Source organism: Zingiber officinale, chromosome 11B (genome assembly GCF_018446385.1).
Source record: "Zingiber officinale cultivar Zhangliang chromosome 11B, Zo_v1.1, whole genome shotgun sequence".
Classification (NCBI taxonomy): Eukaryota; Viridiplantae; Streptophyta; class Magnoliopsida; order Zingiberales; family Zingiberaceae; genus Zingiber; species Zingiber officinale.
Window position 1 is genome coordinate 77,612,102 of NC_056007.1, and position 22,878 is coordinate 77,634,979.

Sequence of the window (22,878 nt, forward strand, 5' to 3'; positions counted from 1 at the left end):
AACATCCTTTAGTTATACGTTCTATTTAGAGGATCTTTTTTTATAAATTTATTATAGTTGAAGATCGAATTATATATACGTATTTAGATGATAATCTGAATATTTTAATGTTACATTATAACTTCGGAAAGAGTAAAAGAGAAGCAATTAATTAAGTATTGCATATAAATAAGAGAAAAAAAAGATAACTAGATAAGGGGATGTAAATAAGAGAGGAAAGATATGAGAAGAAGATAATTCTTGTCATAGAGATAAAATTAGAATCAGTCTTTTGGAGAAAAATAAAACTCTGTGAGTACCTTTTGAATCAATTTTTCAATGAAAAAAATAATAATTTTAATATTAAATTTATAAATTTTATATTCTACTTATGAAAAATATATATAAATATATTAAATTTATTTATTAGAATAAAATTATAAATTTTAATAAGAATATTATAATTTTCTCTCAATTTAAAATTTAATGTTTAATAAATATTTAAATTTATAATTTATAATTAATAAATTCATAAAAACTTATTATCATGAATATATTTATTAAATAAAATTCGAGTTCGGTTAAATTATAAACGAGTTAAAATAAAATATTTAAGAGTTGGATTTGATGACACTTACTTTGACTAAAAGAGGAGCCTATTTATTTTTTCTCAAGAAATTTCATTTGAACTCTTTTTTTTTTTGAATTCTCAGAAATGATTTGAACTTAACCGGTTCGACCAAACCGTATGACATAGGAATAAGCATAGGGACATAGGGTTACGCTCCCGGAGTCCTACGGTCAGAGTCTATAAATACTCATCTATTGCATCGCTCGTCACCGCCGCCTGCTTTGGTCTTCGACGTTTCTGTAAACCCTAAAACCTCCTTATCTTCGCTTTTCTATTTTTGATTTCTGTTATGAATCGTGGCAATTCGATTTTTGAATGCGTGCTTTTCTTTGATTCTTAATCGGCTGTATCGGATAAGTGTTTTTCAGCAATTTCAGCTGTGGTTTAGTGTTCTTGAAGCAACCCGTTCGTAATTTTACTTTTTATTTGATGGATTCACGGGTTCTTCTTGAGGCGATTTGCGACGCTGTTTTCTTCGCGATCTTCTTATAGGAATATATTCTTTTCGCTTTCCGATACGATGCACAGATTTAATGTTAGTCTCGCGAACTGTGCCATTACTGTTTAGAACTTTTCCGGCTATAAGTTTAGATTGATCTAGCAGGAGATTGCATCTCGATTTGTAGTTCTTCCATGTGAATATGCTGCTATTTGGATGGATGAAATCGTTGATTGAAGTGGCAAAAAAAATATTCTTCATTGGTCTTGAAATGCGCGTGAATAAAAATTTGAGATCTTTTCTCTCTGATTTCCCATATCTCTCGTCTCCCCTTGAAATTAAGTTTGTATTTGTTCATTTATTGATTGATGGTTTTCTTTTCAACTGAATCTATGGATGCTAACCCTTGTTGATATGTACACCTGCCAAAATGATACCGAACTTCTCAAATATCAAAACTTTGATTGCTTGAGATGGTTGCAGGAAGCTGCTTTTTTTATTCTTTTTAAAAAATGGCTGTTGCTTTTGCCAACCTCAATGCGGCATCTGGCCTCCAGAAACTTAATGATTACCTTCTCACCCGCAGTTATATAACTGGGTAAGGTGTTTGGATAAATTGTTAACATGTTCTGCTATCAGTGATGAAAACATCTCAAAATTTTCAATTGGTATATTTCAGTTACCAAGCATCCAAGGATGATATTGCTGTCTATGCCGCACTTAACACACCTCCATCCTCTGAATATGTCAATGCAGCCAGGTGGTATAACCACATTGATGCTTTGCTTCGTTTGAGGTATGCACATAAATTTGGTTTAGTTTGTTTAAATGCAGAATTAATATGTATCTTGTCATGTTAACTTGTGTTGTATAATGTTAGTGGCATTGCTGAAGAAGGGAAGGGTGTCAAAATTGAATCAACTGCTACTCTGCTTGAAGAGATTCCAGCCACCCCTGCTGTTGCTGACAAAGTATGTTTTTTTACAATGACTCTTATTTGATAAAAAATAAATTTTAACCTAGTGAACCATTGATTTTCGAGAGTCAAACTACCAGAAAATTGTAATGGAATGTGATGAATGCTTATCTATTAGAAGGATTCATGTGATGACTGATGAATTACTTTTCTGATTTCAACCGGTAACTTCAGGCCCCAGTAGATGAGGATGATGATGATGATGTGGATTTGTTCGGGGAAGAGACTGAAGAGGAAAAGAAGGCAGCTGAAGAACGGGCAGCTGCTGTCAAAGCCTCTGCCAAGAAGAAAGAATGTAAGTTTGACAAAACGTCGAGTGGTGTTTTCTGGGTGTATAACTATTCTATCTTTGTTATTGTTCTCTTAGCTGAATAACTTGCTTCCTCTATTGTGACAGCTGGAAAGTCATCAGTGCTACTTGATGTGAAACCATGGGATGATGAAACAGACATGAAAAAGCTAGAAGAAGCTGTGAGAAGTGTCCAAATGGAGGGTTTGCTCTGGGGAGCCTGTATGTATACTTTTACTAGCTGACGCATGCATTTTTTTTACTTATCCTAGTTGCAGAGACATGTATTTAATGATCTATTTATACTTATTCAATATGCAGCAAAACTGGTAGCGGTTGGGTATGGAATCAAAAAGTTGCAGATCATGATGACTATTGTGGATGACTTGGTTTCTGTTGATGAACTTATTGAGGAATATCTCTGCGCTGAACCTGCGAATGAGTATATCCAGAGTTGTGATATTGTCGCATTTAACAAAATATGTGAGTAAACAACTTTCTCCATTCATCCCTTCTCGAACTTTGAAGTATGCATTAGTTATAGCCATTTCTACTTGTCTTCTTTTCTAGAATCTATTGCCACATCTAGTTGATATCTGTCAGTCTAGAATAACTTGGTTTGATTACATTTACCTGTCAATGTCATACAAACGGGAATATGAGATACTAATACAAAAGGAGACTTGAGAACTTGACCATTCAATTACACTACGAGATTACCTTTCATAAATTGTATTTATTTACAATTGTACAAATGCTAATGATTTATTTACAAATAGTCCAATAGGTTAATGGAAATTAGTAAAAAAGGATGGCTAAATGATATCTCCGAGATCCAAGTAAATATCTTATATTTGCATCTATACATTTGGATATTTGAAGTAATGTTGATGTTTTCTGTTTTTGGATTAATGTTACGATCTTATGTTCTTGAAACTACATTATAATTTTGTATCTACATGATTTTGATGTTGCAGTGCTTCCAATCATCTATTGCTTTTATTATTATTTTTTTGTGTTAGTCAGTTGAACTGACTCACATTGATGTTTATTGCAGGATTTGTTTAGGAACTGCCTCATTGCGCTTGAGATTTCTAGTTATGTTATTCTCTAAAATCGTTCAGTGGTATGTGAACCGGTTTCTTGCTAGCTAAGTTGCTGTTTTTCTTTACTCATATGAAGAGCTTATCCTATTGGACATGACTCAATGTCAATTTTAGTTTTGATGATTTTTTCCCTTCTGTTAACCGTATATGCGAAGTAGTTATTGTATTGCGTTCTGACGGTATATGATAACCTGCTGTTGTGTTTTGATCTTCCGTATGCAATGTTGCTGTGAAGCCAACGAGTACAATGGTTTGGTATTCCATTTAGCTGAATCCATTGCTCGATCAGCATCTTTTCATAATCATATCCTTGAATGCATCTTTATCTATTTTGATTTTCATAAACTCAAGAAAGGGCATTCTGTTACGACCAATAAACCTACAACATGCATGTCTACATTGTTCTTATTTATGTAGCGAGGCCTAACCCTAACAAGCAGCAGTGTTGAACCAAATACAACATGAAATAGAACTTGCACGGCGAGACTATAATTAGTGTACAAAGTTCGGCCCATGCATGCAATTGGTGTTAATCTAAAGTTCCGAGACCAAAAAGAGTAAATGCTACATCCTGAAAGTTGAAAAGGAAAACGCAAATTCAAGTAGGGGTTGGCATAAATCGACTGCATCGAAAAAATCGATCAAACCGAAAAAATCAAATAGGCCAAAAAAAATTGGAAAAAATTTTCTTTTCGATTTTTTTTAGGTAGTTTTCCAATACCATTTTCACTCTTTTTGAAATATTGGACATATATTTAAGTCATTAATAATTTACTCATATTTTATTAACTATAGACCATGTATTTGAGCCTTAATGATATTAATCATGGTGACCAACCATCAAAAGTTACCTGATAATTGTCATTGTGGTAGTACGTAGAAGCTGAGAGCCCATCTCCAGTTCTCCGAGAGAAGGCGATCTAGGGTTTTTGGAACGAACTTGTGGAGACAGATCTCGGTCGTCTGGATGCAGAAGAAGGCGTCCCCTGATTCGACGGAGACCGTTACCTTGATGGCCCTGGCGTACTTGGAGGGGAGGGCTCACGAAGCTGTGGGAAGCCACGTCCGATGACGCGGTTCGTCGACGGAGCGCCTTGAGAGGTCGAACTTGAAAGGGTGGACGACGACTGCATTCATCGAGACATCGAAGAATATGAACACCAATACACTCGGTTTCTATTTATAAAATAATAAATCAGTAATTTTAAAAAATAATTCAAATTTTTTAATATTAAAAAAAATTAAACCCTGTGGGCCGTGCCCGACGACCCATACATGGGCCCCTTTTTTTGCTTCGGTTTCTCTTTTTCCTAATTTGATCGTCAGTCTGCCCTCCCGCTTTTGCCCGGCTCCGCCACTGACGCCGAGGACGACTTTTCTAGTCTAATTCTCTTCGGTGGAGTTTCCTTGATCTTAACCCTTTACCTTAATCGTAAGTTTCTCCTCTTGATCGAGATCTGTTTGCAATCTATTTTGTTTTCGAATACTTCACATAGATTTTCCATTGATCAGATCTGTTTGTAATCGATTTGTTTCGAGTATATCACAGAGATCTTGTTGGCCGATGTGAGGTGGTGGCTGTTGTTTTGCTCCGTTCATATGAAATATGATTCTTATTATTCAAGTCTTCGTGTTAACTCGATGTGGTTTTGTTTGATGAAAGGCCTAACTGCTTAACGAGATGAAATTTACATGGCTTAGTTATTTATATTGTTGCTTAGTTGTAGTAGTCTGACGTGTTTACTGGGACTGCAGTTGGAAGAAAAAAGGAAAATAATTTAAATAAAATCATCAGTTTCTCTTGTCAGGGGAAGAATTTTGATTCCATCTGTTTCTTCTTGTCTTGTTTCCACCGAGATGTAGGGAAATAAATTAAAGAGTTTAATGAACACAAAGAAGAAAGCGATATTATTTCTTTCTTTTGGGTTGTCCAAATAAACAGGATTAATAGAATAGCAAGGAAATAAGTAAATATACTCCATTTCTTTTTTTCCCCTTCATTTAACAATTTTCTCCACTTCAAGTAGACACAATATTAGGAAGGAAAGTGGCATATGAGATTAGTGGAATAATGGATGCAAAACATTATATGGAAAACAAACATGAAATTTTTAAATAAGGAAAGTGACAAATGGAAATACTTATGCTACATTTACTTGGATAGCAAGGAGATGGAAAAGAAGTAAAATGATAATTTCAATGGTTACTTGGAAGGGAATAGAGAAGAGGAAGCGATTTAATTTCATTGTTTCCCTATCTTATTTTTGCTTAAATCCAGTGGAATTGGTTCGTAATGAATTTACACATACCTAACAAACACAAATATGTGAGTATTTTTCTCCCTTGAATTAAGTCTGACTTTAAGCGGAAAGTGGAAATAGGACACTAGAACACTTTTATTTTCTTTTCTCTTCATAAACTATTTTCTTTTTGTTCTATTTCCTCCCTTGAACTTTTGACATCATTAGAAAAGTAATGGATGGATTTGTTTTATTGGGCTTATAGACAATAGGACTTCAATGGATGTGAAATAATCATTGCATTCAGAATGTAATGGATAATTATTTTGATCATTGCGTTATATAGTTTGGTTGGGAATATGGCAAAGGGGAAAGATGCACTTGTTTAAACGACAAGAACACCTTGGGTATTCATTACCCATTTGTCTTTCACTTTCTCCTGTTCATTTCGCCAGAGGGGTAGATGTGAGGTTGACTGAAAGAATCTATATTCTGAACAGCAATATAATTGCATTTCATCTTTCTCTCATGCTTATCGCCTCACGCAAACTTTCCCTGTTAGAATCCAGACTGGCAAATGCCAAAGATGAAGTTGGTGGCTGATTGTAGTGAAGTAATATTTATATCAATTGGCGTAGATTTTACAACAACATGATTAATATCAATTTGCAAGAGTTCATGGATTTTACAGACAACAAACAAGTAATATCAATTTGCAAAGGGATGAAAAGACAAAAGTTCATATTTCTAGGTGATTTGTCCTTTACAAGTACAGGGGATTAGCTAAGTACATCCACTTTGCAAAAGACCTTTCTCTACTTGTGTTAGTTCCTCTCTGTTCTTTTTAGGAAAAGACAGTGACCATAGTCAATTTGAGTTATCCACCGTGCAAAAGTTGATTGTTAATGAAATAAAGGGCAGAATTGCAATCGTATTCAAGGATTACATCTGCATCAAGATTGCCTATGTTGAAAACCTAGGCAAAGCATGGACTCCCCCCTATAAACAACACAAGGAGTCAAAGACTAACAAGATTCATCCATTCTGTCTTAGTTTTTATTTTCCTTCCGAATATGGGCAAAAATTGGAAGGATGAAAAGTTGTCAAGGTGACGAGTGAATAGGTCACCTGTTTCCTTTGAAAAATTCCACTGTATATTAATTATAAATCTTCTTTCTTATCTTAGGCTTTTTAGCCACTAACCATCTACCTCATCGCTTGTCAACAATTACACTACCCATTCATCTCGGCCTGCCCTCAATTTCCATGTTTCTAGTTTTCCTCTCAAGGTAGCAGAAGGTACATTCCAGCAAAAAAAAATAAAATAAAAAGCATTCTTTTTTAAAAAAAGTAAAAATTCTTCCAAGTGATATGATGGGAAAATAGAATTTCATCCATCCTTTCTATCTCCTATTTCGTTGTTCTCTCTAAATAAGGCCCAGATCTGTTCAGTGTAGTAATATTTTGTTGGAACAATTCCAGAATTGCTGTATTACTTTGTGGATCTTCTAGTTCTTCTCTTTATGTATAATTCATATCATCTTTGGCTAAACAGGTTGTATTTGGTTGCCTTTCAGTTTTTTCCCTAGCCTTGGGAATTATCTTCTGCAGTAGTCGATATTGACTATCCCTTGATGTTATGTTACAACTTTAAGTCCTAATCCATGGCAGTTGAATCCAACAATTAAAATATCGTTCCGTGTTGCTTGGCATGGACGGATTTTATTGCTCTGCCACTGGATTGAAACCAACATAGGAGGCGGGATAATTTCATGTGTCACGCAATAGAAAACAAAAGGAACAAATGGCGGCGACGACGGAGGAGGCAGAATTTGACCTAAACGAGTGGAGACAGCATACTAGAGGCAACGTACCAGAGGTGACGAAGGTGTACCGGAGGCGTTGAAGATGTCACGGGACTCCTCCGTTGACGCTGGAAGTGTCGTGGGACCAAGTGTCCTGAAGGCGCCTCTGATCCCTCTTCGTTGTGGCGTTGCGGGTGACATCGGAGGTGTCGCGGGATGCCTTCGGCGGCGTGGGACACCTCCGGCGGCAACGCAGGATGCCTCCGGTGGTGCTGAAAGCATCACCGGAGGCCTTTGACGTCGTCGGAGGCGTTGCCAAATGCCTCGCGGGACGCTTGGCACCGCGCATCCGCGAGGCGCTCATGTTTTTGTTAGGCAAAAACAGCGAAAGAAAATTAAAAATAATTTAATTAATTCAAACATTTTCCAACTTATGCGTGATATTTTGAAGAGGTTTTTATAAACTCTAATTAAATTATCTCAGTAAAATATAAAAAATATATTTAAAATTAAATTTTAAATAAATTTTATTAATTAATATTCTAAAAATTATTTTTACTATTTTAAATTTTATTTAAAAAATCTATTTTTTTCTAATAAATTAGATTTATATTATTATTATTATTATTATTATTATTATTTAAGTGGTGTTAGTACAAATTCAACCTATAGTGATAAATCGGGATATGTAGAGAAATCAATATCAATATTACATGTTATGAAATGATTATTTAATCTGAGTGTTGGAGAACTATAGAGTTGAACTAAGTAGAATGTTGCAAGAACTAATGTTTCCATCATTCATGCCACTGTTTTTGGTATTAGTAAGGTAACATATTATGATGTATCACTTTTAATTTAAGTTATTGATATTTTTTTTTAAAAAATAAAATTATATTTAGTTGTTTTTTTCCCAACCGTATTAAGTTGTCTAATAATTGATAATTTATATAAAATCAATATACAACTTAGTTTTAAATTATATATCATAAACATATTTATCTAATAATTACTATATATAAATAAAAAAAATAATGAAATCATATCAGCATGATACGATACAGAAATCGTATCATTCCGGTCTGAGACTAAAATCTCGGCACGAATCGATATTTTAAACCTTGGTTGAATCCTTCTACCTACCCTTAATCTAGTATTCTAATTACACGTATATTTGTTTATTCAAATCTGCACTGTATTTGTGAATTTTCACAAAGTTCATTCTTATACTTTATTAATCTCGATTAAGACATTTTTCATTTTATCTAGTGAATTACGTATTATGAAATGCTGAATCCTTATTTACAATCAACCTGTTTCAAAGTTTGGTGTATGTTCCCTCTCTTGTTGCACTTGGTCATTGTAAAATTGCTTCTAGCATTCAGGTGGCATTCACTATTTGAATCTTTTGCTGGTCCATGAGGAATAAAAATAATTTGATCTCTTATATACATAGTTTATGAGTTGTGTGATATAGGACAGGCTGCATGAGTTTCAAATTTGATCTGATTGCATAATTTCTGAGTTGCCAAACACAGTTATTCAATATTAAATATAAAAACTATTTGACTTATATAACATATTCAATAATAAATACTAAAATATAATAATAATAATAATAGTGGATAAAAAAACTATTGATATTAAAAAATAAAGATAATTACGGATTTAATATAATATTCTTTTCCGACTTTTTGAAAGCTCAAATACTAATTAATGTTTGGATAAAAGTTAAAATAGAATAAAATAAATACAACTTATAAAGGACAAACTAGAAGATTCTATTACTAAAGTAACTAATTTTAATTCTCTTATATCCTCAGTGAATAAATAAACAACTTAAATAAGATAACGTCTTTTTTTATAAAATGTTTTCATACTTATAAATTTTTAAATATTTTTTTAAAAATAAAATATAAATAATAATGAATGGTAACCACCGTGAGAGTTAAAGTTAAGGATGGAGATTTTTTAAACCCTTAAATTGACACTTTTAAACAGTTGAATCTTTGATGGGGAATCGTGGTGGGTCTACTTCACCATTTAAGCAGTCTATATAAAATGCATCGTGGCATAGTGATGTGAGAATAGTCATAACCCAATCAATCATCTTACCAATTTTGACCTAGAACTTAGACTTCAAAAATAAATCTTTTTTATTTTTAAAAACAAAGTGCGCATCGGAAAACTAAGTAAGAGAGCGAAATAAAAAAGCAAGTAAAAGAGCACGTGTTCGGTTTTACTTGGTTCGGAGCCTTCGGCGACTCCTATTCTAAGATCCAGGTCCCGCGGACCTATCGATGGATAATCCACTAAAATACCTCTTTCGTTACCTCCGGAAGAGGGAATTTAGTACAAAAGAGTTTGGAACAAGTGCAACACACTGCACTTGTTTTTTTGCAATAATTAAGTACACAAATGAAAAAATTACCAAACACTCTTTTAATATGGCCGGTTTGATCTCAGTGTTTGGGCGACTTCTTAGTAGTAGACAAGTGTAGCAGCGTTGTAGCAGAGTTGTAGTAGGAAGCCGGAGTGTTTGGAAGTCTGATTGAAAGGGTAGATGTTCGTATGAGTGTGTTCTTTGATGGCTTGGGAGACCCCTTATATTGAGCATGAAAGGCGCCTTCAAAGGCCTTGAAGGCGTCTCCAATGTGGCTAGTCTGATCTTGAATAACTCGGTCCTTATCTTTGACGAATTCTGAACTTTATCCTGCGGAAGGTACTTTCCATGTACTGAAGGCGCCTTCCTTCCATCCTGTAACACCCATAGGGTCCTTAGCAAAATTCTAGAATATTTTATCATGAATAAAGAAAAAATATATATGCTTTAGTTAAATTTTGCTCCTAGCCGAACACTTAAACAAATAAAATAGAAATAAAAATAAATAAGGTCTTGGACTTGAACTCTAGATCTCTCATTAGATGCCTGAATAAGATAACCACTAGACCAAGAGAAATTATTGTTAGAAGAGAGAGGGAAACCATAATTAAATGTAAGAAGAAAAGACTCTTCTCTTGGAAGGAGAAGTGAGAGTTGTCTTCTTCCTCTCTAATGAAGAGATGCTCTAGAATATTCTTTTCTTACTCACCAAGAAGGGATGTATCTAGACTTTTCTCTTAATTATGAAGAGAGTAAAAGAAAGGAGGAAGAAAAATATATTTTTCCTTCCTCCTCTCATGATGAATAAAAGGAGGAAATTAAAATGAGTTGGCATTTTTCCTCATTCACCTTCCTACTCCCTCCTCCTCCACCATGACCTCTTCTTCACCATTTCCTCTTCTTGCCGAGACCAAGGAGCAAGGAAGCTTCCCCTCTCTAGGAAGGATCCACAACAAAGGTTAAATCTCTAAGGAAAACAAGCGCAAGGAAGTGAGTATCCCCTCACTGCAGTACAAGTAGCTTCGGTTTAAAATGTTTTTCGAAACTCTAAAAATTTTCTTGCAAGAATGTGGTCAAGATAAAGAATAGGTAGTCACTTAGGGTTAACAAGTGATAAGAGATGCTTCATGTTATAGAAAAAGAAAAAGAGAAATTTAGAGCCTTATTGCATGTTTCGGCCAAGGATGGAAGAGAGGACCTAGAACAAGTTTTCTTTGATCACATGCTTAATTTTTCTACTCTATGATATATGAATTTCACATGTTGTTAGTTAAGTCTTCATTCTTTATGTTGTGAAAAAAAAAGAGATACCTATCTATATGGTTCGGCCAAAATTGATTATAAGGCCTTAGGTCAAGAATTTTAGATAGAAACCATACTAGTTGTACCTCTTTGTGATGTATGAATTTTTACATGTTTATAATCAAGGTTTTTATGCTTCTTATGGAATAACATGGTATGAAACCCTACTGATATGTTTGACCAAATTGAAATAAATGGGTTAGGGTTAAAGTTTTGAACTCAAATATGATTAGATCATGAAGTACAATACCTTGTATGCACTTAGATTAAATGGGCTTGTCATATGTTTAAGTTTTATGCTCCTTATGGAATAAAATGATATGAAACCCTACTGATATGTTTCGGCCAAATGAAAATAAATGGGTTAGGGTTAGAGTTTTGAACTCAAATAGGCTTATTCATGAAGTATAGTGCCTTGTAGGTACTTGTACAATGCTCTATAGGTACTTAGATTAAATGTGCATGTTACATGCTTAAGTATTATGCTTCTTATGGAATAAAAAGACATGAAACCCTACTGATATGTTTCGGCCAAATGAAAATAAATGGGTTAGGGTTAGAGTTTTGAACTCAAACATGCTTATTCATGAAGTATAATGCCTTGTATGTGCTTAGATCAAGTTTACATGTTATGTGGATAAGTTCTATGCTTCATATGGAACCAAATGATATAAGAACCCTACTGATATGTTTCGGCCAAATTGAAATAAATGGGTTAGGGTTAGAGTTTTGAACTCAAACATGCTTATTCATGAAGTATAATGCCTTGTATGTGCTTAGATCAAGTTTACATGTTATGTGGATAAGTTCTATGCTTCATATGAAACCAAATGATATAAGAACCCTACTGATATGTTTCGGCCAAATTGAGATAAATGGGTTAAGGTTAGAGTTTTGAACTTAAACATGCTTATTCATGAAGTATAATGCCTTGTGTGTGCTTAGATCAAGTTTACATGTTATGTGGATAAGTTCTATGCTTCATATGGAATGAAATGAGGTTGAAACTTACTGATATGGTTCGGCCAAGATGGATTAATTGGGTTAGGAAAGAGTTTAAACCTAACCAAACATGCTTATGCATTTTCATGATATGTAGCCTTTGATATATAAGTAGATTAAGCTTTCATGCTTTATGATGTGATGAAAATATGCTTTACGATATGTTGCATTTCTATGTCTTATGATAAGATGTGCCATGTTTATGATATGATATGATAGACTTATGACATGATAGGCTATGGTCATGATATGATATGCTAGACTCATGATATGATATGCCATGTTCATGATATGCTATGCTAAGTTCATGAGATGATATGCCAAGTTTGATGATAAGAAAATAACATGTTATACTTTATGTTATGATAAGAACATGTTATATAATGCATGTGTGAATGACTTATGTAAGAAGAAAAGCCTAAAGAGTTGCTTCCCTTAAGTTGGGACCAAGAGCATTCTTCATGTTATGAAAAAGAGTTGCTTCCCTTAAGTTGGGACCAAGAGCACTCTTCATGTTATGAAAAAGAGTTGCTTCCCTTAAGTTGGGATCAAGAGCACTCTTCATGCTATGGTAAAGAGATGCTTCCCTTAAGTTGGGGATCAAGAGCTCTCTTCATGATATGACAAGAATTATGACATGTATGATATGATGAGATATGATATGCATGATATTTTACTTTGTATGGCTTGTACCAAGGGTGGGCTCCTACTCGGAAACCTATGAATGAACCTCGTTAAGGGATGGGCTCCTCAGTACGCCCCTAGGTCGACGGACTATGAACGGACCTAGATCCCTAGTAGGTTCGGGGCTAGCTACCCTGTCCTAGGGATTGCGCGCATTTATGTTTACATGTGGTACAAGCCGGGGCCCTTCTCATGATGATGATATGATATTCAAGTATGTATACTATATGTTTTGAAAGAAGCATGATGCATATGTGCATTCCATGATACATGTTTTAAAAATATACATATTGCATCTACATGCACATATTTATGAAATTATGTTTATGCACCCTTATGAACAGGTATGAGTTATGATACATGTTTACATGATATGATAGGCTTCATGATATGTGCTTACAGAATGTGATATGAATCATGATATACACTCACATGCTATACTCTGATATGTTATGCTCCTTATGTGATATGATATATTATGTTCTGTTTTCCCTCATGTTATGTTATGAGATGTTATGGTTTTTACATGATAAGATATGTTCTATGTTATGATTCTCCATGCTATGTTATGCTATGCTATGGTTTCTACATGTTATGTTATGTTATGTGTTTTTTGGATTTATGGGTAGGCAAGGATCTCACTAAGCCTTTGGCTTATAGCTACACGTTTTCCTTGTACTGCAGATAAAGGCAAGGAATGGATTGTTTAAGGGGAGCAGAGCAGGAAAGGCAATGAGGATGTGTGTGGAAGTGCTGGTGGATAGATCTATTTAAGTTTTTGAATTATCTAAGTTATGCATGTGAACAATGTTGGACCTATGCTTATGATAATGTTCAGCTAGAATGATATCCTACTCATGTTATGTTGGTACGTTTGACTTCACATGCCATGTTAAGAGAACTAGATGCATATGGTATATGTTATGATATGAAAAAAAAAACAATTAATTATATATGTCTTCCGCTGCCATGAATCCATATGCATTAGTATAATTGATGTCTATGTTTTAGTGACGTCCGTCCCTCTGGGGTGGCCTTAGTGCTACCTGGAAGGGCGGGCGTTACACATCCCCTGGAAGGCGCCTTGGGTATTGTTCACCGAGGCTTTTTGTGCTCTTCTTGCTCTGCAAAGCGTGTTAGTCTAATAAACTAAATAATAACCTGCAAGCCAAGTGTTAACACAATAATACTGAGTAGTAATTAGATCTTGTCTCCTCGAGACCAAGATCTAGTCAAGGTCTTAGTTTACGAGTCCGAAATGAATCTAAACTGGACTGACGCCTACTGTCCCTCAATTGGGGCACGTCCTTACCGAGTCACTCTCGTCCAGTGATTTACTTTTACTTACCAACTTGTAGTTAATTGACTAACCTCTTGACTGTTGGACTGCGTCGGCCGGTTAGAAGGGGGGTTGAATAGCCCTGTAAAAATTAAAAACACAACCCTTCTCGATCTTTCAAAATAACACTTGCATAAAATAGATTAAATAAACAGAAAGAAACTTACATAAGTATTTTTACTTGATTATAACCGAGGAAGTTGTTAATCTAAGGAATGAATCGCGCATTAGAATATCTCCTTCGGGCGGAGAAGCCTCTTACAGCATTTAAGCATAGAAAATAAAGAAGCTAAACTACAAATGAAGCGCACAAGTGTTGGAAATGCTAATTGCTTGTCTGTTTTCTAGCTTCTGGACCAAGGCTGTATTTATAGCCTTGGTCGGGGCGCCTGGAAGGGTTCCGGGAGCCTGAGAGGGGATAAAATTTTATCCTCTTCGCAACGGATTACGTTTGACGCGATCCTGGTCAAAAGTCAACTCTGGGCTGTTGGTTAGTCCTAGGAAAATCGTACCAGTTCCACTGTAAAAATTTTTTTTGTACAAGTGTCGAACCTTTCCTTAAATAACCTATTGTGTTCTTTAGAAGTTAAATTAGGAATCACAGACGGAATTTAACATCATTGATTCCAAATTTAACTTATCTGTTCTTAATGGTTTAGATTTGAATCGCAAGTGGAACTTAACACTATTGATTCAAATCCACCTATGTTATTAATTCCATTAAATATTAATTTCTAAAATTGACTTCCAGGACTGCATGGCGAGGCACATGGCCTTCTTGGATATGAGAGCAACCACCACCGCCTAGACAAAGTCTTTTAAGGAAAGCTAATATTTAATTTCCTTAAATAACTCTAGGTTAACCAAAAAGAACAATCGAATCACAAATTCGAAAAACAAAGAAAATACAAACTCGAAAAATAAATTCGAAAACTAGATCTAATTGCCTCTTGTGTTTGGAATTCTTACAAAGAAATAAACTAGCATGATGCGGAAAATAAATACTAGTAATACCTTTCTTTGTGAACTTTAATGACCTCTTGATCTTCTACCGTATTCCTCTTCTAACCTCGGACGTTGTGTGGGCAACGATCTTCTGAGATGAGAACCACCAAGCACCTTCTTTTTCCTTCTAGGTTTCGGCCACCAAGAGTCCTTCTTGATGGATAGGTTCGGCCACCACCAATGCCCAAGGGATGCTAGAGACTAGGCTTCCTTTCTCTCCTTCTTCTCCTTGCTTGATCCGGCCACCAAAGCAACTCCACCAATGAAGAGGTTTCGGCCACAAGAAAGGGAAGAGGGAAAGAGGAGGGGCCGGCCACACCCAAGGAGAAAAAGAGAGGAGAAAAATAGAATAGGGGTTATCATCCATGAAGGCACCTCTTCCCCCTCTTTTATATTCTTTGGTCTTGGCAAATAAGGAAATTTTAATAAAAACTTCCTTAATTCCTTTGCCATGAAAAAGAAAATTTAATTGATTTAAAAATCAATTTCCTTTTCTCAAACTATATGGCCGGCCACTATTCTAATCCCAATCAAGGAAAATTTAATTCACACAAGAATTAAAACTTCCTAATTTGTTTCCGAAAATTTATAAAAAATTTCTCCAATAATTTTTCCTTTCATGGTGATTTGTAAAAAGGAAATTTTATAAATTAAAATCTTTCTTTTAAACATGTAGATGATTTACAAAAAGGAAAGTTATCTCTAAAAATTAAAATCTCCTTTTAATCTACAAATAAGGAAAGATATCAAATCTTTTCTTAATCTTTTGTAGAAACCAATAAAAGAGAATATTTAATTTTTAAACTCTCTTTTAAATCATGAACATGGTTAAAAAAGGAAAGTTTTCTCAAAATTAAAATCTACCTTTCAATCTACAAATAAGGAAAGATTTCAAATCTTTTCTTAATCTTTTGTAGAAAGCTATAAAAGGAAAGATTTAAATTTTAAACTCTCTTTTAAAACCATGGAATCCACATAAGAAAAATTTAAAAAATAAAATTTCTTTTTATTTTAATAGGGCCGACCACCTAAGCTTGGGTTCAAGCTAGGGTCGACCACCTCATGAACCTATGAACCATGCCTTTGGCCGACCCTAGCTTGGACTCCAAGCTAGCTTGGTCGGCCCCTATAGGATGGGTAAGAAGGTGGGTATAGGTGGGTATAGTACTCTATAATTAAGAGGCTACAATAGGGACCGAGAGGAGGAATTGATTTTGGTCTCCCGATGAAATTAAGCATCCCGTGTTCGCCCCCGAACACATAACTTAATTTCATCAATAATAATTCATTCCACTAAAGAACTATTATTAAACTACCGCACCAATCCCAAATTACATTCTCCTTCTTATTATGAGTGTGTTAGTCTCCCTGTGTTTAAGATAATGAATGTCCACTAATTAAATGAGTTACTGACAACTCACTTAATTAATATCTTAGTCCAAGAGTAGTACCACTCAACCTTATCGTCATGTCAGAGTAAGTCCACCTGCAGGGTTTAACATGACAATCCTTATGAGCTCCTCTTGGGGTCATTCTCAACCTAGATTAGTAGGACACAGTTTCCTTTTATAATCAACAACACACACTATAAGTAATATCATTTCCCAACTTATCAGGCTTATTGATTTATCGAGCTAAATCTCACCCATTGATAAGTCAAAGAAATAAATACTAAATATATGTGTTTGTTATTATATTAGGATTAAGAGCACACACTTCCATAATAACTAAGGTCTAGTTCTTTTATAAAGTCAGTACAAAAATAACTTACCTAAAATAGTCCTACTCAATACACTTGGAGTGTATCAGTGTAATTTATTAGTTAAGATAAACTAATACTTAATTACACTACGACTACTTCAATGGTTTGTTCCTTTCCATTTTAGTCGCGAGCAACTGTTTATAATTTATAAAGAACTGACAACATGATCTTCTGTGTGTGACACCACACACTATGTTGTCTACTATATAAATTAATTGAAAAAATTACATTTAACAAATAAATGTAGATATTTGACCATTGTGACTCTTTATTTCTAAATAAATATTTATACAAAAGCTAGGCTTTTAGTATACACTCCAACACGGGCGCCCGTCGACCTAGCTGGACTTCTCCTTCTCGTCCACTAGCGTACTCATTCGCAGCTCTTCGTCCCTCAGACGCACCAAGCCCGTCGGCTCTCTCCCGTGCCAATCTTCTCGCTAGTTGTGTCTCTTTCTCCCCGAGCAATCTTTCGCTCCAACTTCTCGTCCCTTGGAACCAGTGCACGCTTCCTTCTCGTCCGCTGGGATACTTTTCCGCGGCACCTCGTCTCTCGGACGCACCGAGCCCGTCGGCTCTCTCCCCATGCATTCCTTTTCGCTAGCCACGTCATCCGCTCGACTTCCTGTGCTCCTAAGTTCCTGCACACTTAGACATAGGGTTAAAACATCACAGGACCTAACTTAATTTGTTGATCACACTGAAACAACCTGGGGTTCTAACAGTCTCCCCATTTTTGATGCGAGCAACCCAAGTTAAGATAGGATAAATAGATATAAATTAAGAGTAATAAAATTTTGCATTAAAGTGCAAAAAAAGATAGAAAATTTGGTCTACCTCCCCCTAGACTTATACTTTTCCTTCTCCCCCTTTGATCACATAAAAAAATAGGGTTCCAAGAAAAAAATCTAAGGGTAAAACAAAATATATTCATTTGAAAATAAACGAAGTATATTTATTTGAAATACTTTGAAAAATACAAATCAATTAGAGCATGACTTTGAAAACAAATTTTTGATAGCTTTCTAAATCAATTTTGAGATCTTGAAAAAAATAGAGCATGTATTTTCAAGATTTAACACAAATTGCATTTTAGATAAGTATTTTTTTTTAAATACAAAAAACTTTTGTAGGCAGGGATAACTCAAACGAAATTTTCATAGTTTAACAAATTGAAAAAAGAATAATACTAGCTTGTTATTTTTTTATTTAAAATAAATTCGTTCTTAAGTTATTTCCATTTCTTTAATATCATTATGGTATCTAAATTTCCATTTTAGTCTATCATAATTTCTTAAGTCACAATTTTTTAAATTTGAAGCAGAAAATATTAAGCATACAGAAAGTTGTATTCTTTCCTTTATCGTGTTATTTTCTATTATTAGTTTGTCGAAATTCTTTAATTGACAAGCTGTTGCATGAGTTTCCTTTAACCCACTATTCTTTAATAATTTTTTGGGTTTTAATTTGCAAAATCCTTTCGACAAAATAATTTCTGATTTGCAAAAATCTCTTGACAATATATTTTCTAATTCGAAAAAATCTTTCGATAATGTTTTGATTGAATTAATCAATTGGTCAAGAGGTGGAGGCCATACCTGACTTACCTTTTCGGCTGTTAACTCTTCCCCTGTTGAGTTGTTTTCTTCCGACGTTACTCCCCCTTCATCGATGCTCTCGGTGCTCATTGAGGAAGAGCTGATTGCGTCTTCTGGTAGATGCTTGGCGGTGAGAGACATTCCGACAATTTTCTCGGTTTCAGATTCTTCTGACCATGGCTCAGTGTCCATCGAGGAGTCAACTTTGACCTCAACTGGTTCTTCGTATAGCTTCAAGAACTTTTACCAAAGTTCTTTTGCGCTTTTGTATTTTCCGACTCTATCAAGATCCTTGGCAGGTAGTACGCTTAAAAGACTGGACTCGGCCTTACCATTTGCCATAACATCGTTACGTTGCTCGTCAGTCCACTGATGCTCCTCAAGTTCTTCTCCTTCTTTGCTTTTGGGTACTTCAAAATCATATTTCATTATTAATAACATATTAAATTTAGTTTTAAAATAAACCTGCATTCGTCGCTTCCAAAACGCAAACTCCCCCTTGAATGTTGGTGGATAGATGTTATGTCCGACCATCTCGTTGCTTCAGTCAGCGGTTAGTCCTTCTGAGACGTCCTTGCTCTGATACCACTTGTTGGACCGTGTCGGCTGGCTAGACGGGGAGTTAAATAGCCCTGTAAAAATTAAAAACACAACCCTTCTCGATCTTTCAAAATAACACTTGCATAAAATAGATTAAATAAACAGAAAGAAACTAAAAGAAGAGGCACAAGTATTTTTACTTGGTTACTATTAGAATGTATACTAAAAGTCTAGCTTATTGTATAAACATTTATTTTGAAATGAGAATCACATTGGTCAAATGTCTGCATTTAGTTAAATGCAGTTGCCCATTTAATTTATATTGTAGATAACATGGTGTGTGGTGTCACACAGAAGATCATGTTATCCAGTTCCTTATAAATTATAAATAGAAGCTCACAACTAAGATGGATTGGGACAAACCATTGGAATGGTTGTAGTGTAATTTGGTACTAATTTATCTTGACTATAAAATTATACTAGTACACTATGTGTGTATAGAGCATGACCATTTGAGGTTGTTCCTTTTATACCGACTGCATAAAAGAACATAACCTCTATTATTATGGATGTGCGTACTCTTAATCCCGATATAATAACAAGCACATGTACTTAGTATTTATTTCTTTAATTTATCAAAGGGTGAAATTTATTCGTTAAATCAATAGGCTCGATAAGTTGGGAAATAATATTATTTATATGATGTATTGTCGATTATAGAAGGAAACTGTGTCCTATTTATTAGAATGATGATGCCCCCTTGAGGAGCTCATAAGGATTGTCATGTAAACCCTGCAGGTGGACTTAGTTCCGACATGACAATGAAGTTTAGTGATACTACTCTTGGAGCTAGATGTTAAGTAAGTGAGTTGTCAGTAACTCATTTAATTAATGGGCATTCGATATCTTAAACACAGGGAGATTAACGGACTCATGATAAGAAGGAGCTCATAATGTAATATGAGATTTGTGCGGTAGTTCAATAATAACTCTTTAGTGGTATGAGTTATTATTGATGAACTTGAGTTAGATGTTCGGGTCGAACACAAGAAGCTCAAGCTCATCAGGAGGCTAAAACCAATTCCTCCTCTAGGTCCCTATTGTAGCCTCTATGTATAAAGCCTCGCATCCACCCAAGTCATCTTTATGGCCGACCACATCCTTGCTTGGTGCCCAAGCAAGGGGTCGGCCATCCCTTGCTTGGTGCCCAAGCAAGGGGCCGACTAAGATGGGTTTAAAAGTAAGTTTTTAATTTTTTAAATCTTTCTTTTTGTAGCCATCTACAATGTTTTAAAAGAGGAATTTTAAATTTTAAAAACTTTCCTTTTATGAAGCCATCCACATGGTTTTAAAAGAGAGTTTTAAATTTTAAAAATCCTTCCTTTTATAGTCATCTACAATAGTTTAAAAGAGAGATTTTATTTTTGTTAAAACTTTCCTTTTTTGTAACCATGATTTAAAAGAGAGTTTTTAATTTTAAAAATCTTTCTTTTTTTAGCCATCTATAATGTTTAAAAGAAGGATTTTTAATTTTATAACTTTCCTTTTGTAGCCATCTACAATAGGAAGTTTAAAAGAGAGATTTTAATTGTTGTTAAAATATTTCCTTTTTAGCCATTACCAAGGGTTATAAAAGAGGATAAATGGTGCCTTAGAAATAATAATCATCTACACAATTTCTATTCCTCTTCTATTCTCCTTATGGTCGGACCCCTCATATTCTTATTCTCCCCTTTCTTTCTCACCTAAGGCCGGCGACATCAAGAGGCTTCAACCATCTTGTGGCCGACGGGTTGCAAGGAAGAAAGAAGAACAAGAGGTGGTGTTCCTATCTTTGATCCCTTGGTGGCTGAAAGTTTTGGAAGAAAGATGGACTTGGGTGGTTTTTGCTCTTGGTAGATCGTCGCCCACACGATGTCCAAGAGGAGGAGAGGAATACAGCAGAAGATCAAGAGGTCTTTAAGATACAAAAAAATGTATAACTAGTTAATTGTTTACGATGTGTACTAGTTTATTTTTTCTTTGTATGAATCCTGAAATACTAACACAAGAGGCTAGCGATCTTGTACTTTGATTGAGGTCTTTGTAGTTTAACCTAGGGTTTACTGTAAGAAGTTTAAATATTCAATTCTTTGAAAGGCTTTGACTAGGAAGTGGTGGATGATCTCATACCCAAGAAGGCCGAGTGCCTCGCCAATGACCTGGAAGACAATCCTTGAAATAGATATTTAATAAACTTCTGTAATATGGTTTAACTTCTGATGAACACATGAGTTGAATTTGGATTAATAATGTTAAGTTTCATTTGCAATCCAAGTTTAACTTCTGAAAAGTACATGGGTTGCTAGGAAAAGTTCTGTACTTGTACAAATTTTTGTACAGGAGAAACAGAACAGAATTCCGAGTAGCGCCAACAGTTACAACCGGGGAGGTTGTTAATCCAAGGAATGAATCGCGTACTAGAATATCTCCTTCAGGCGGAGAAGCCTATTACAACATTTAAGCATAGAAAATAAAGAAGCTAAACTACAAATGAAGCGCACAAGTGTTGGAAATGCTAATTGTTTGTTTGTTTTCTAGCTTTTGGACCAAGACTGTATTTATAGCCTTGGTCGGGGCGCTTGGAAGGGTTCTGGGCTCCTGGGAGGGGTTAAAATTTTATCCCCTTTGCAACGGATCGCGTTTGACCCGATCCTGGTCAAAAGTCAACTCCGGCCGTTCGGAATGGTTTCGAGCACCCCGAACTATTCCGGGTGCCCTGAACTGTTCCGAGTGCCCCGGACTATTCCGGGCACCCTGGACTATTCCGGGCGCCCGGGGTGGGGAAAGTCAACCTCGTTTACTTTTTCAGCCTGGGTCTTCTACTCCGGCTCCGTTCGCCTCGATCCGGGTCTTCCGCTCGCTTGGGTAATCTCAACCATCCGGAATAGGGCTCAACCGAACCCAACTTCCGACCTTCTCGAGCAGGCTTCCGCTCCGACTTCTCGTCCCTCGGAATCGTCGCGTGCTTCCTTCTTGTCCACCAACGTACTTATCCGCAGCTTTTTATCCCTCAGACGCACCGGGCCCGTCGGCTCTCTCCCGTGCTGACCTTCTCACTAGCCGCATCTCTTGCTCCCAGAGCAATCTTCCGCTCCAGCTTCTCGACCCTCGGAATCAGCGCACGCTTCCTTCTCGTCTGCCGGGGTACTCTTCCACGGCACCTCATCCCTCGGACAGACCGAGCTCGTCGGCTCTCTCCCCGTGTCGTCCTTCTTGCTAGCCACATCTTCCGCTCGACTTCCTGTGCTCCTAAGTTCCTACACACTTAGGCACAGGGTTAAAACACCACAGGATCTAACTTAATTTGTTGATCACACCAAAATAACTTGGGGTTCCAACATTGACCCACCAGGTCTTAATGCTAGTTGTTAGGTCCGCAGACCCAACCGGACTTTTGCCGACTATTAGGTCTCACGGACCCAACCGGACTTTTTGCCAGGTATTAGGTCAGCTCGTTTGGCCTATCTGGACTTCATAACAGTTATCTAATCCCACGGACCCAGTTTGATTTTAGCTTGGTGTCAAGTCCTCCAGACCCAGCTTGATTTTAGCCTGGTGTCAAGTCCTCCAGACCCATCAATTCCTACATACTTGGTAAAGTACTTAGATCACAAAGACACCTAACTTAACTCACTTATCATTTATCAAAACTTGAGTTAGACTGTTAGTTGTGTGTGTAGATATTATTATCGTTTATGCTTGTTTTAACGCACATTCACTTGTTTAATTTGCATATATTGTTTACACGATCATCTC

The 22,878-nt window shown here is 35.7% G+C and overlaps 1 protein-coding gene across 1 annotated transcript; it reads left to right on the top strand.

Annotated features, from left to right (window-relative positions):
- Positions 1-732: 732 nt before the first annotated feature.
- On the top strand, positions 733-3,637 carry LOC122034872 (elongation factor 1-delta-like). The gene is made up of 8 exons (XM_042594233.1): positions 733-849; positions 1,533-1,647; positions 1,729-1,845; positions 1,930-2,020; positions 2,200-2,320; positions 2,423-2,536; positions 2,636-2,797; positions 3,372-3,637. Coding segments are annotated over exons 2-8 (693 nt in total). The 5' UTR covers positions 733-849; positions 1,533-1,561; the 3' UTR covers positions 3,374-3,637.
- Positions 3,638-22,878: the final 19,241 nt, after the last annotated feature.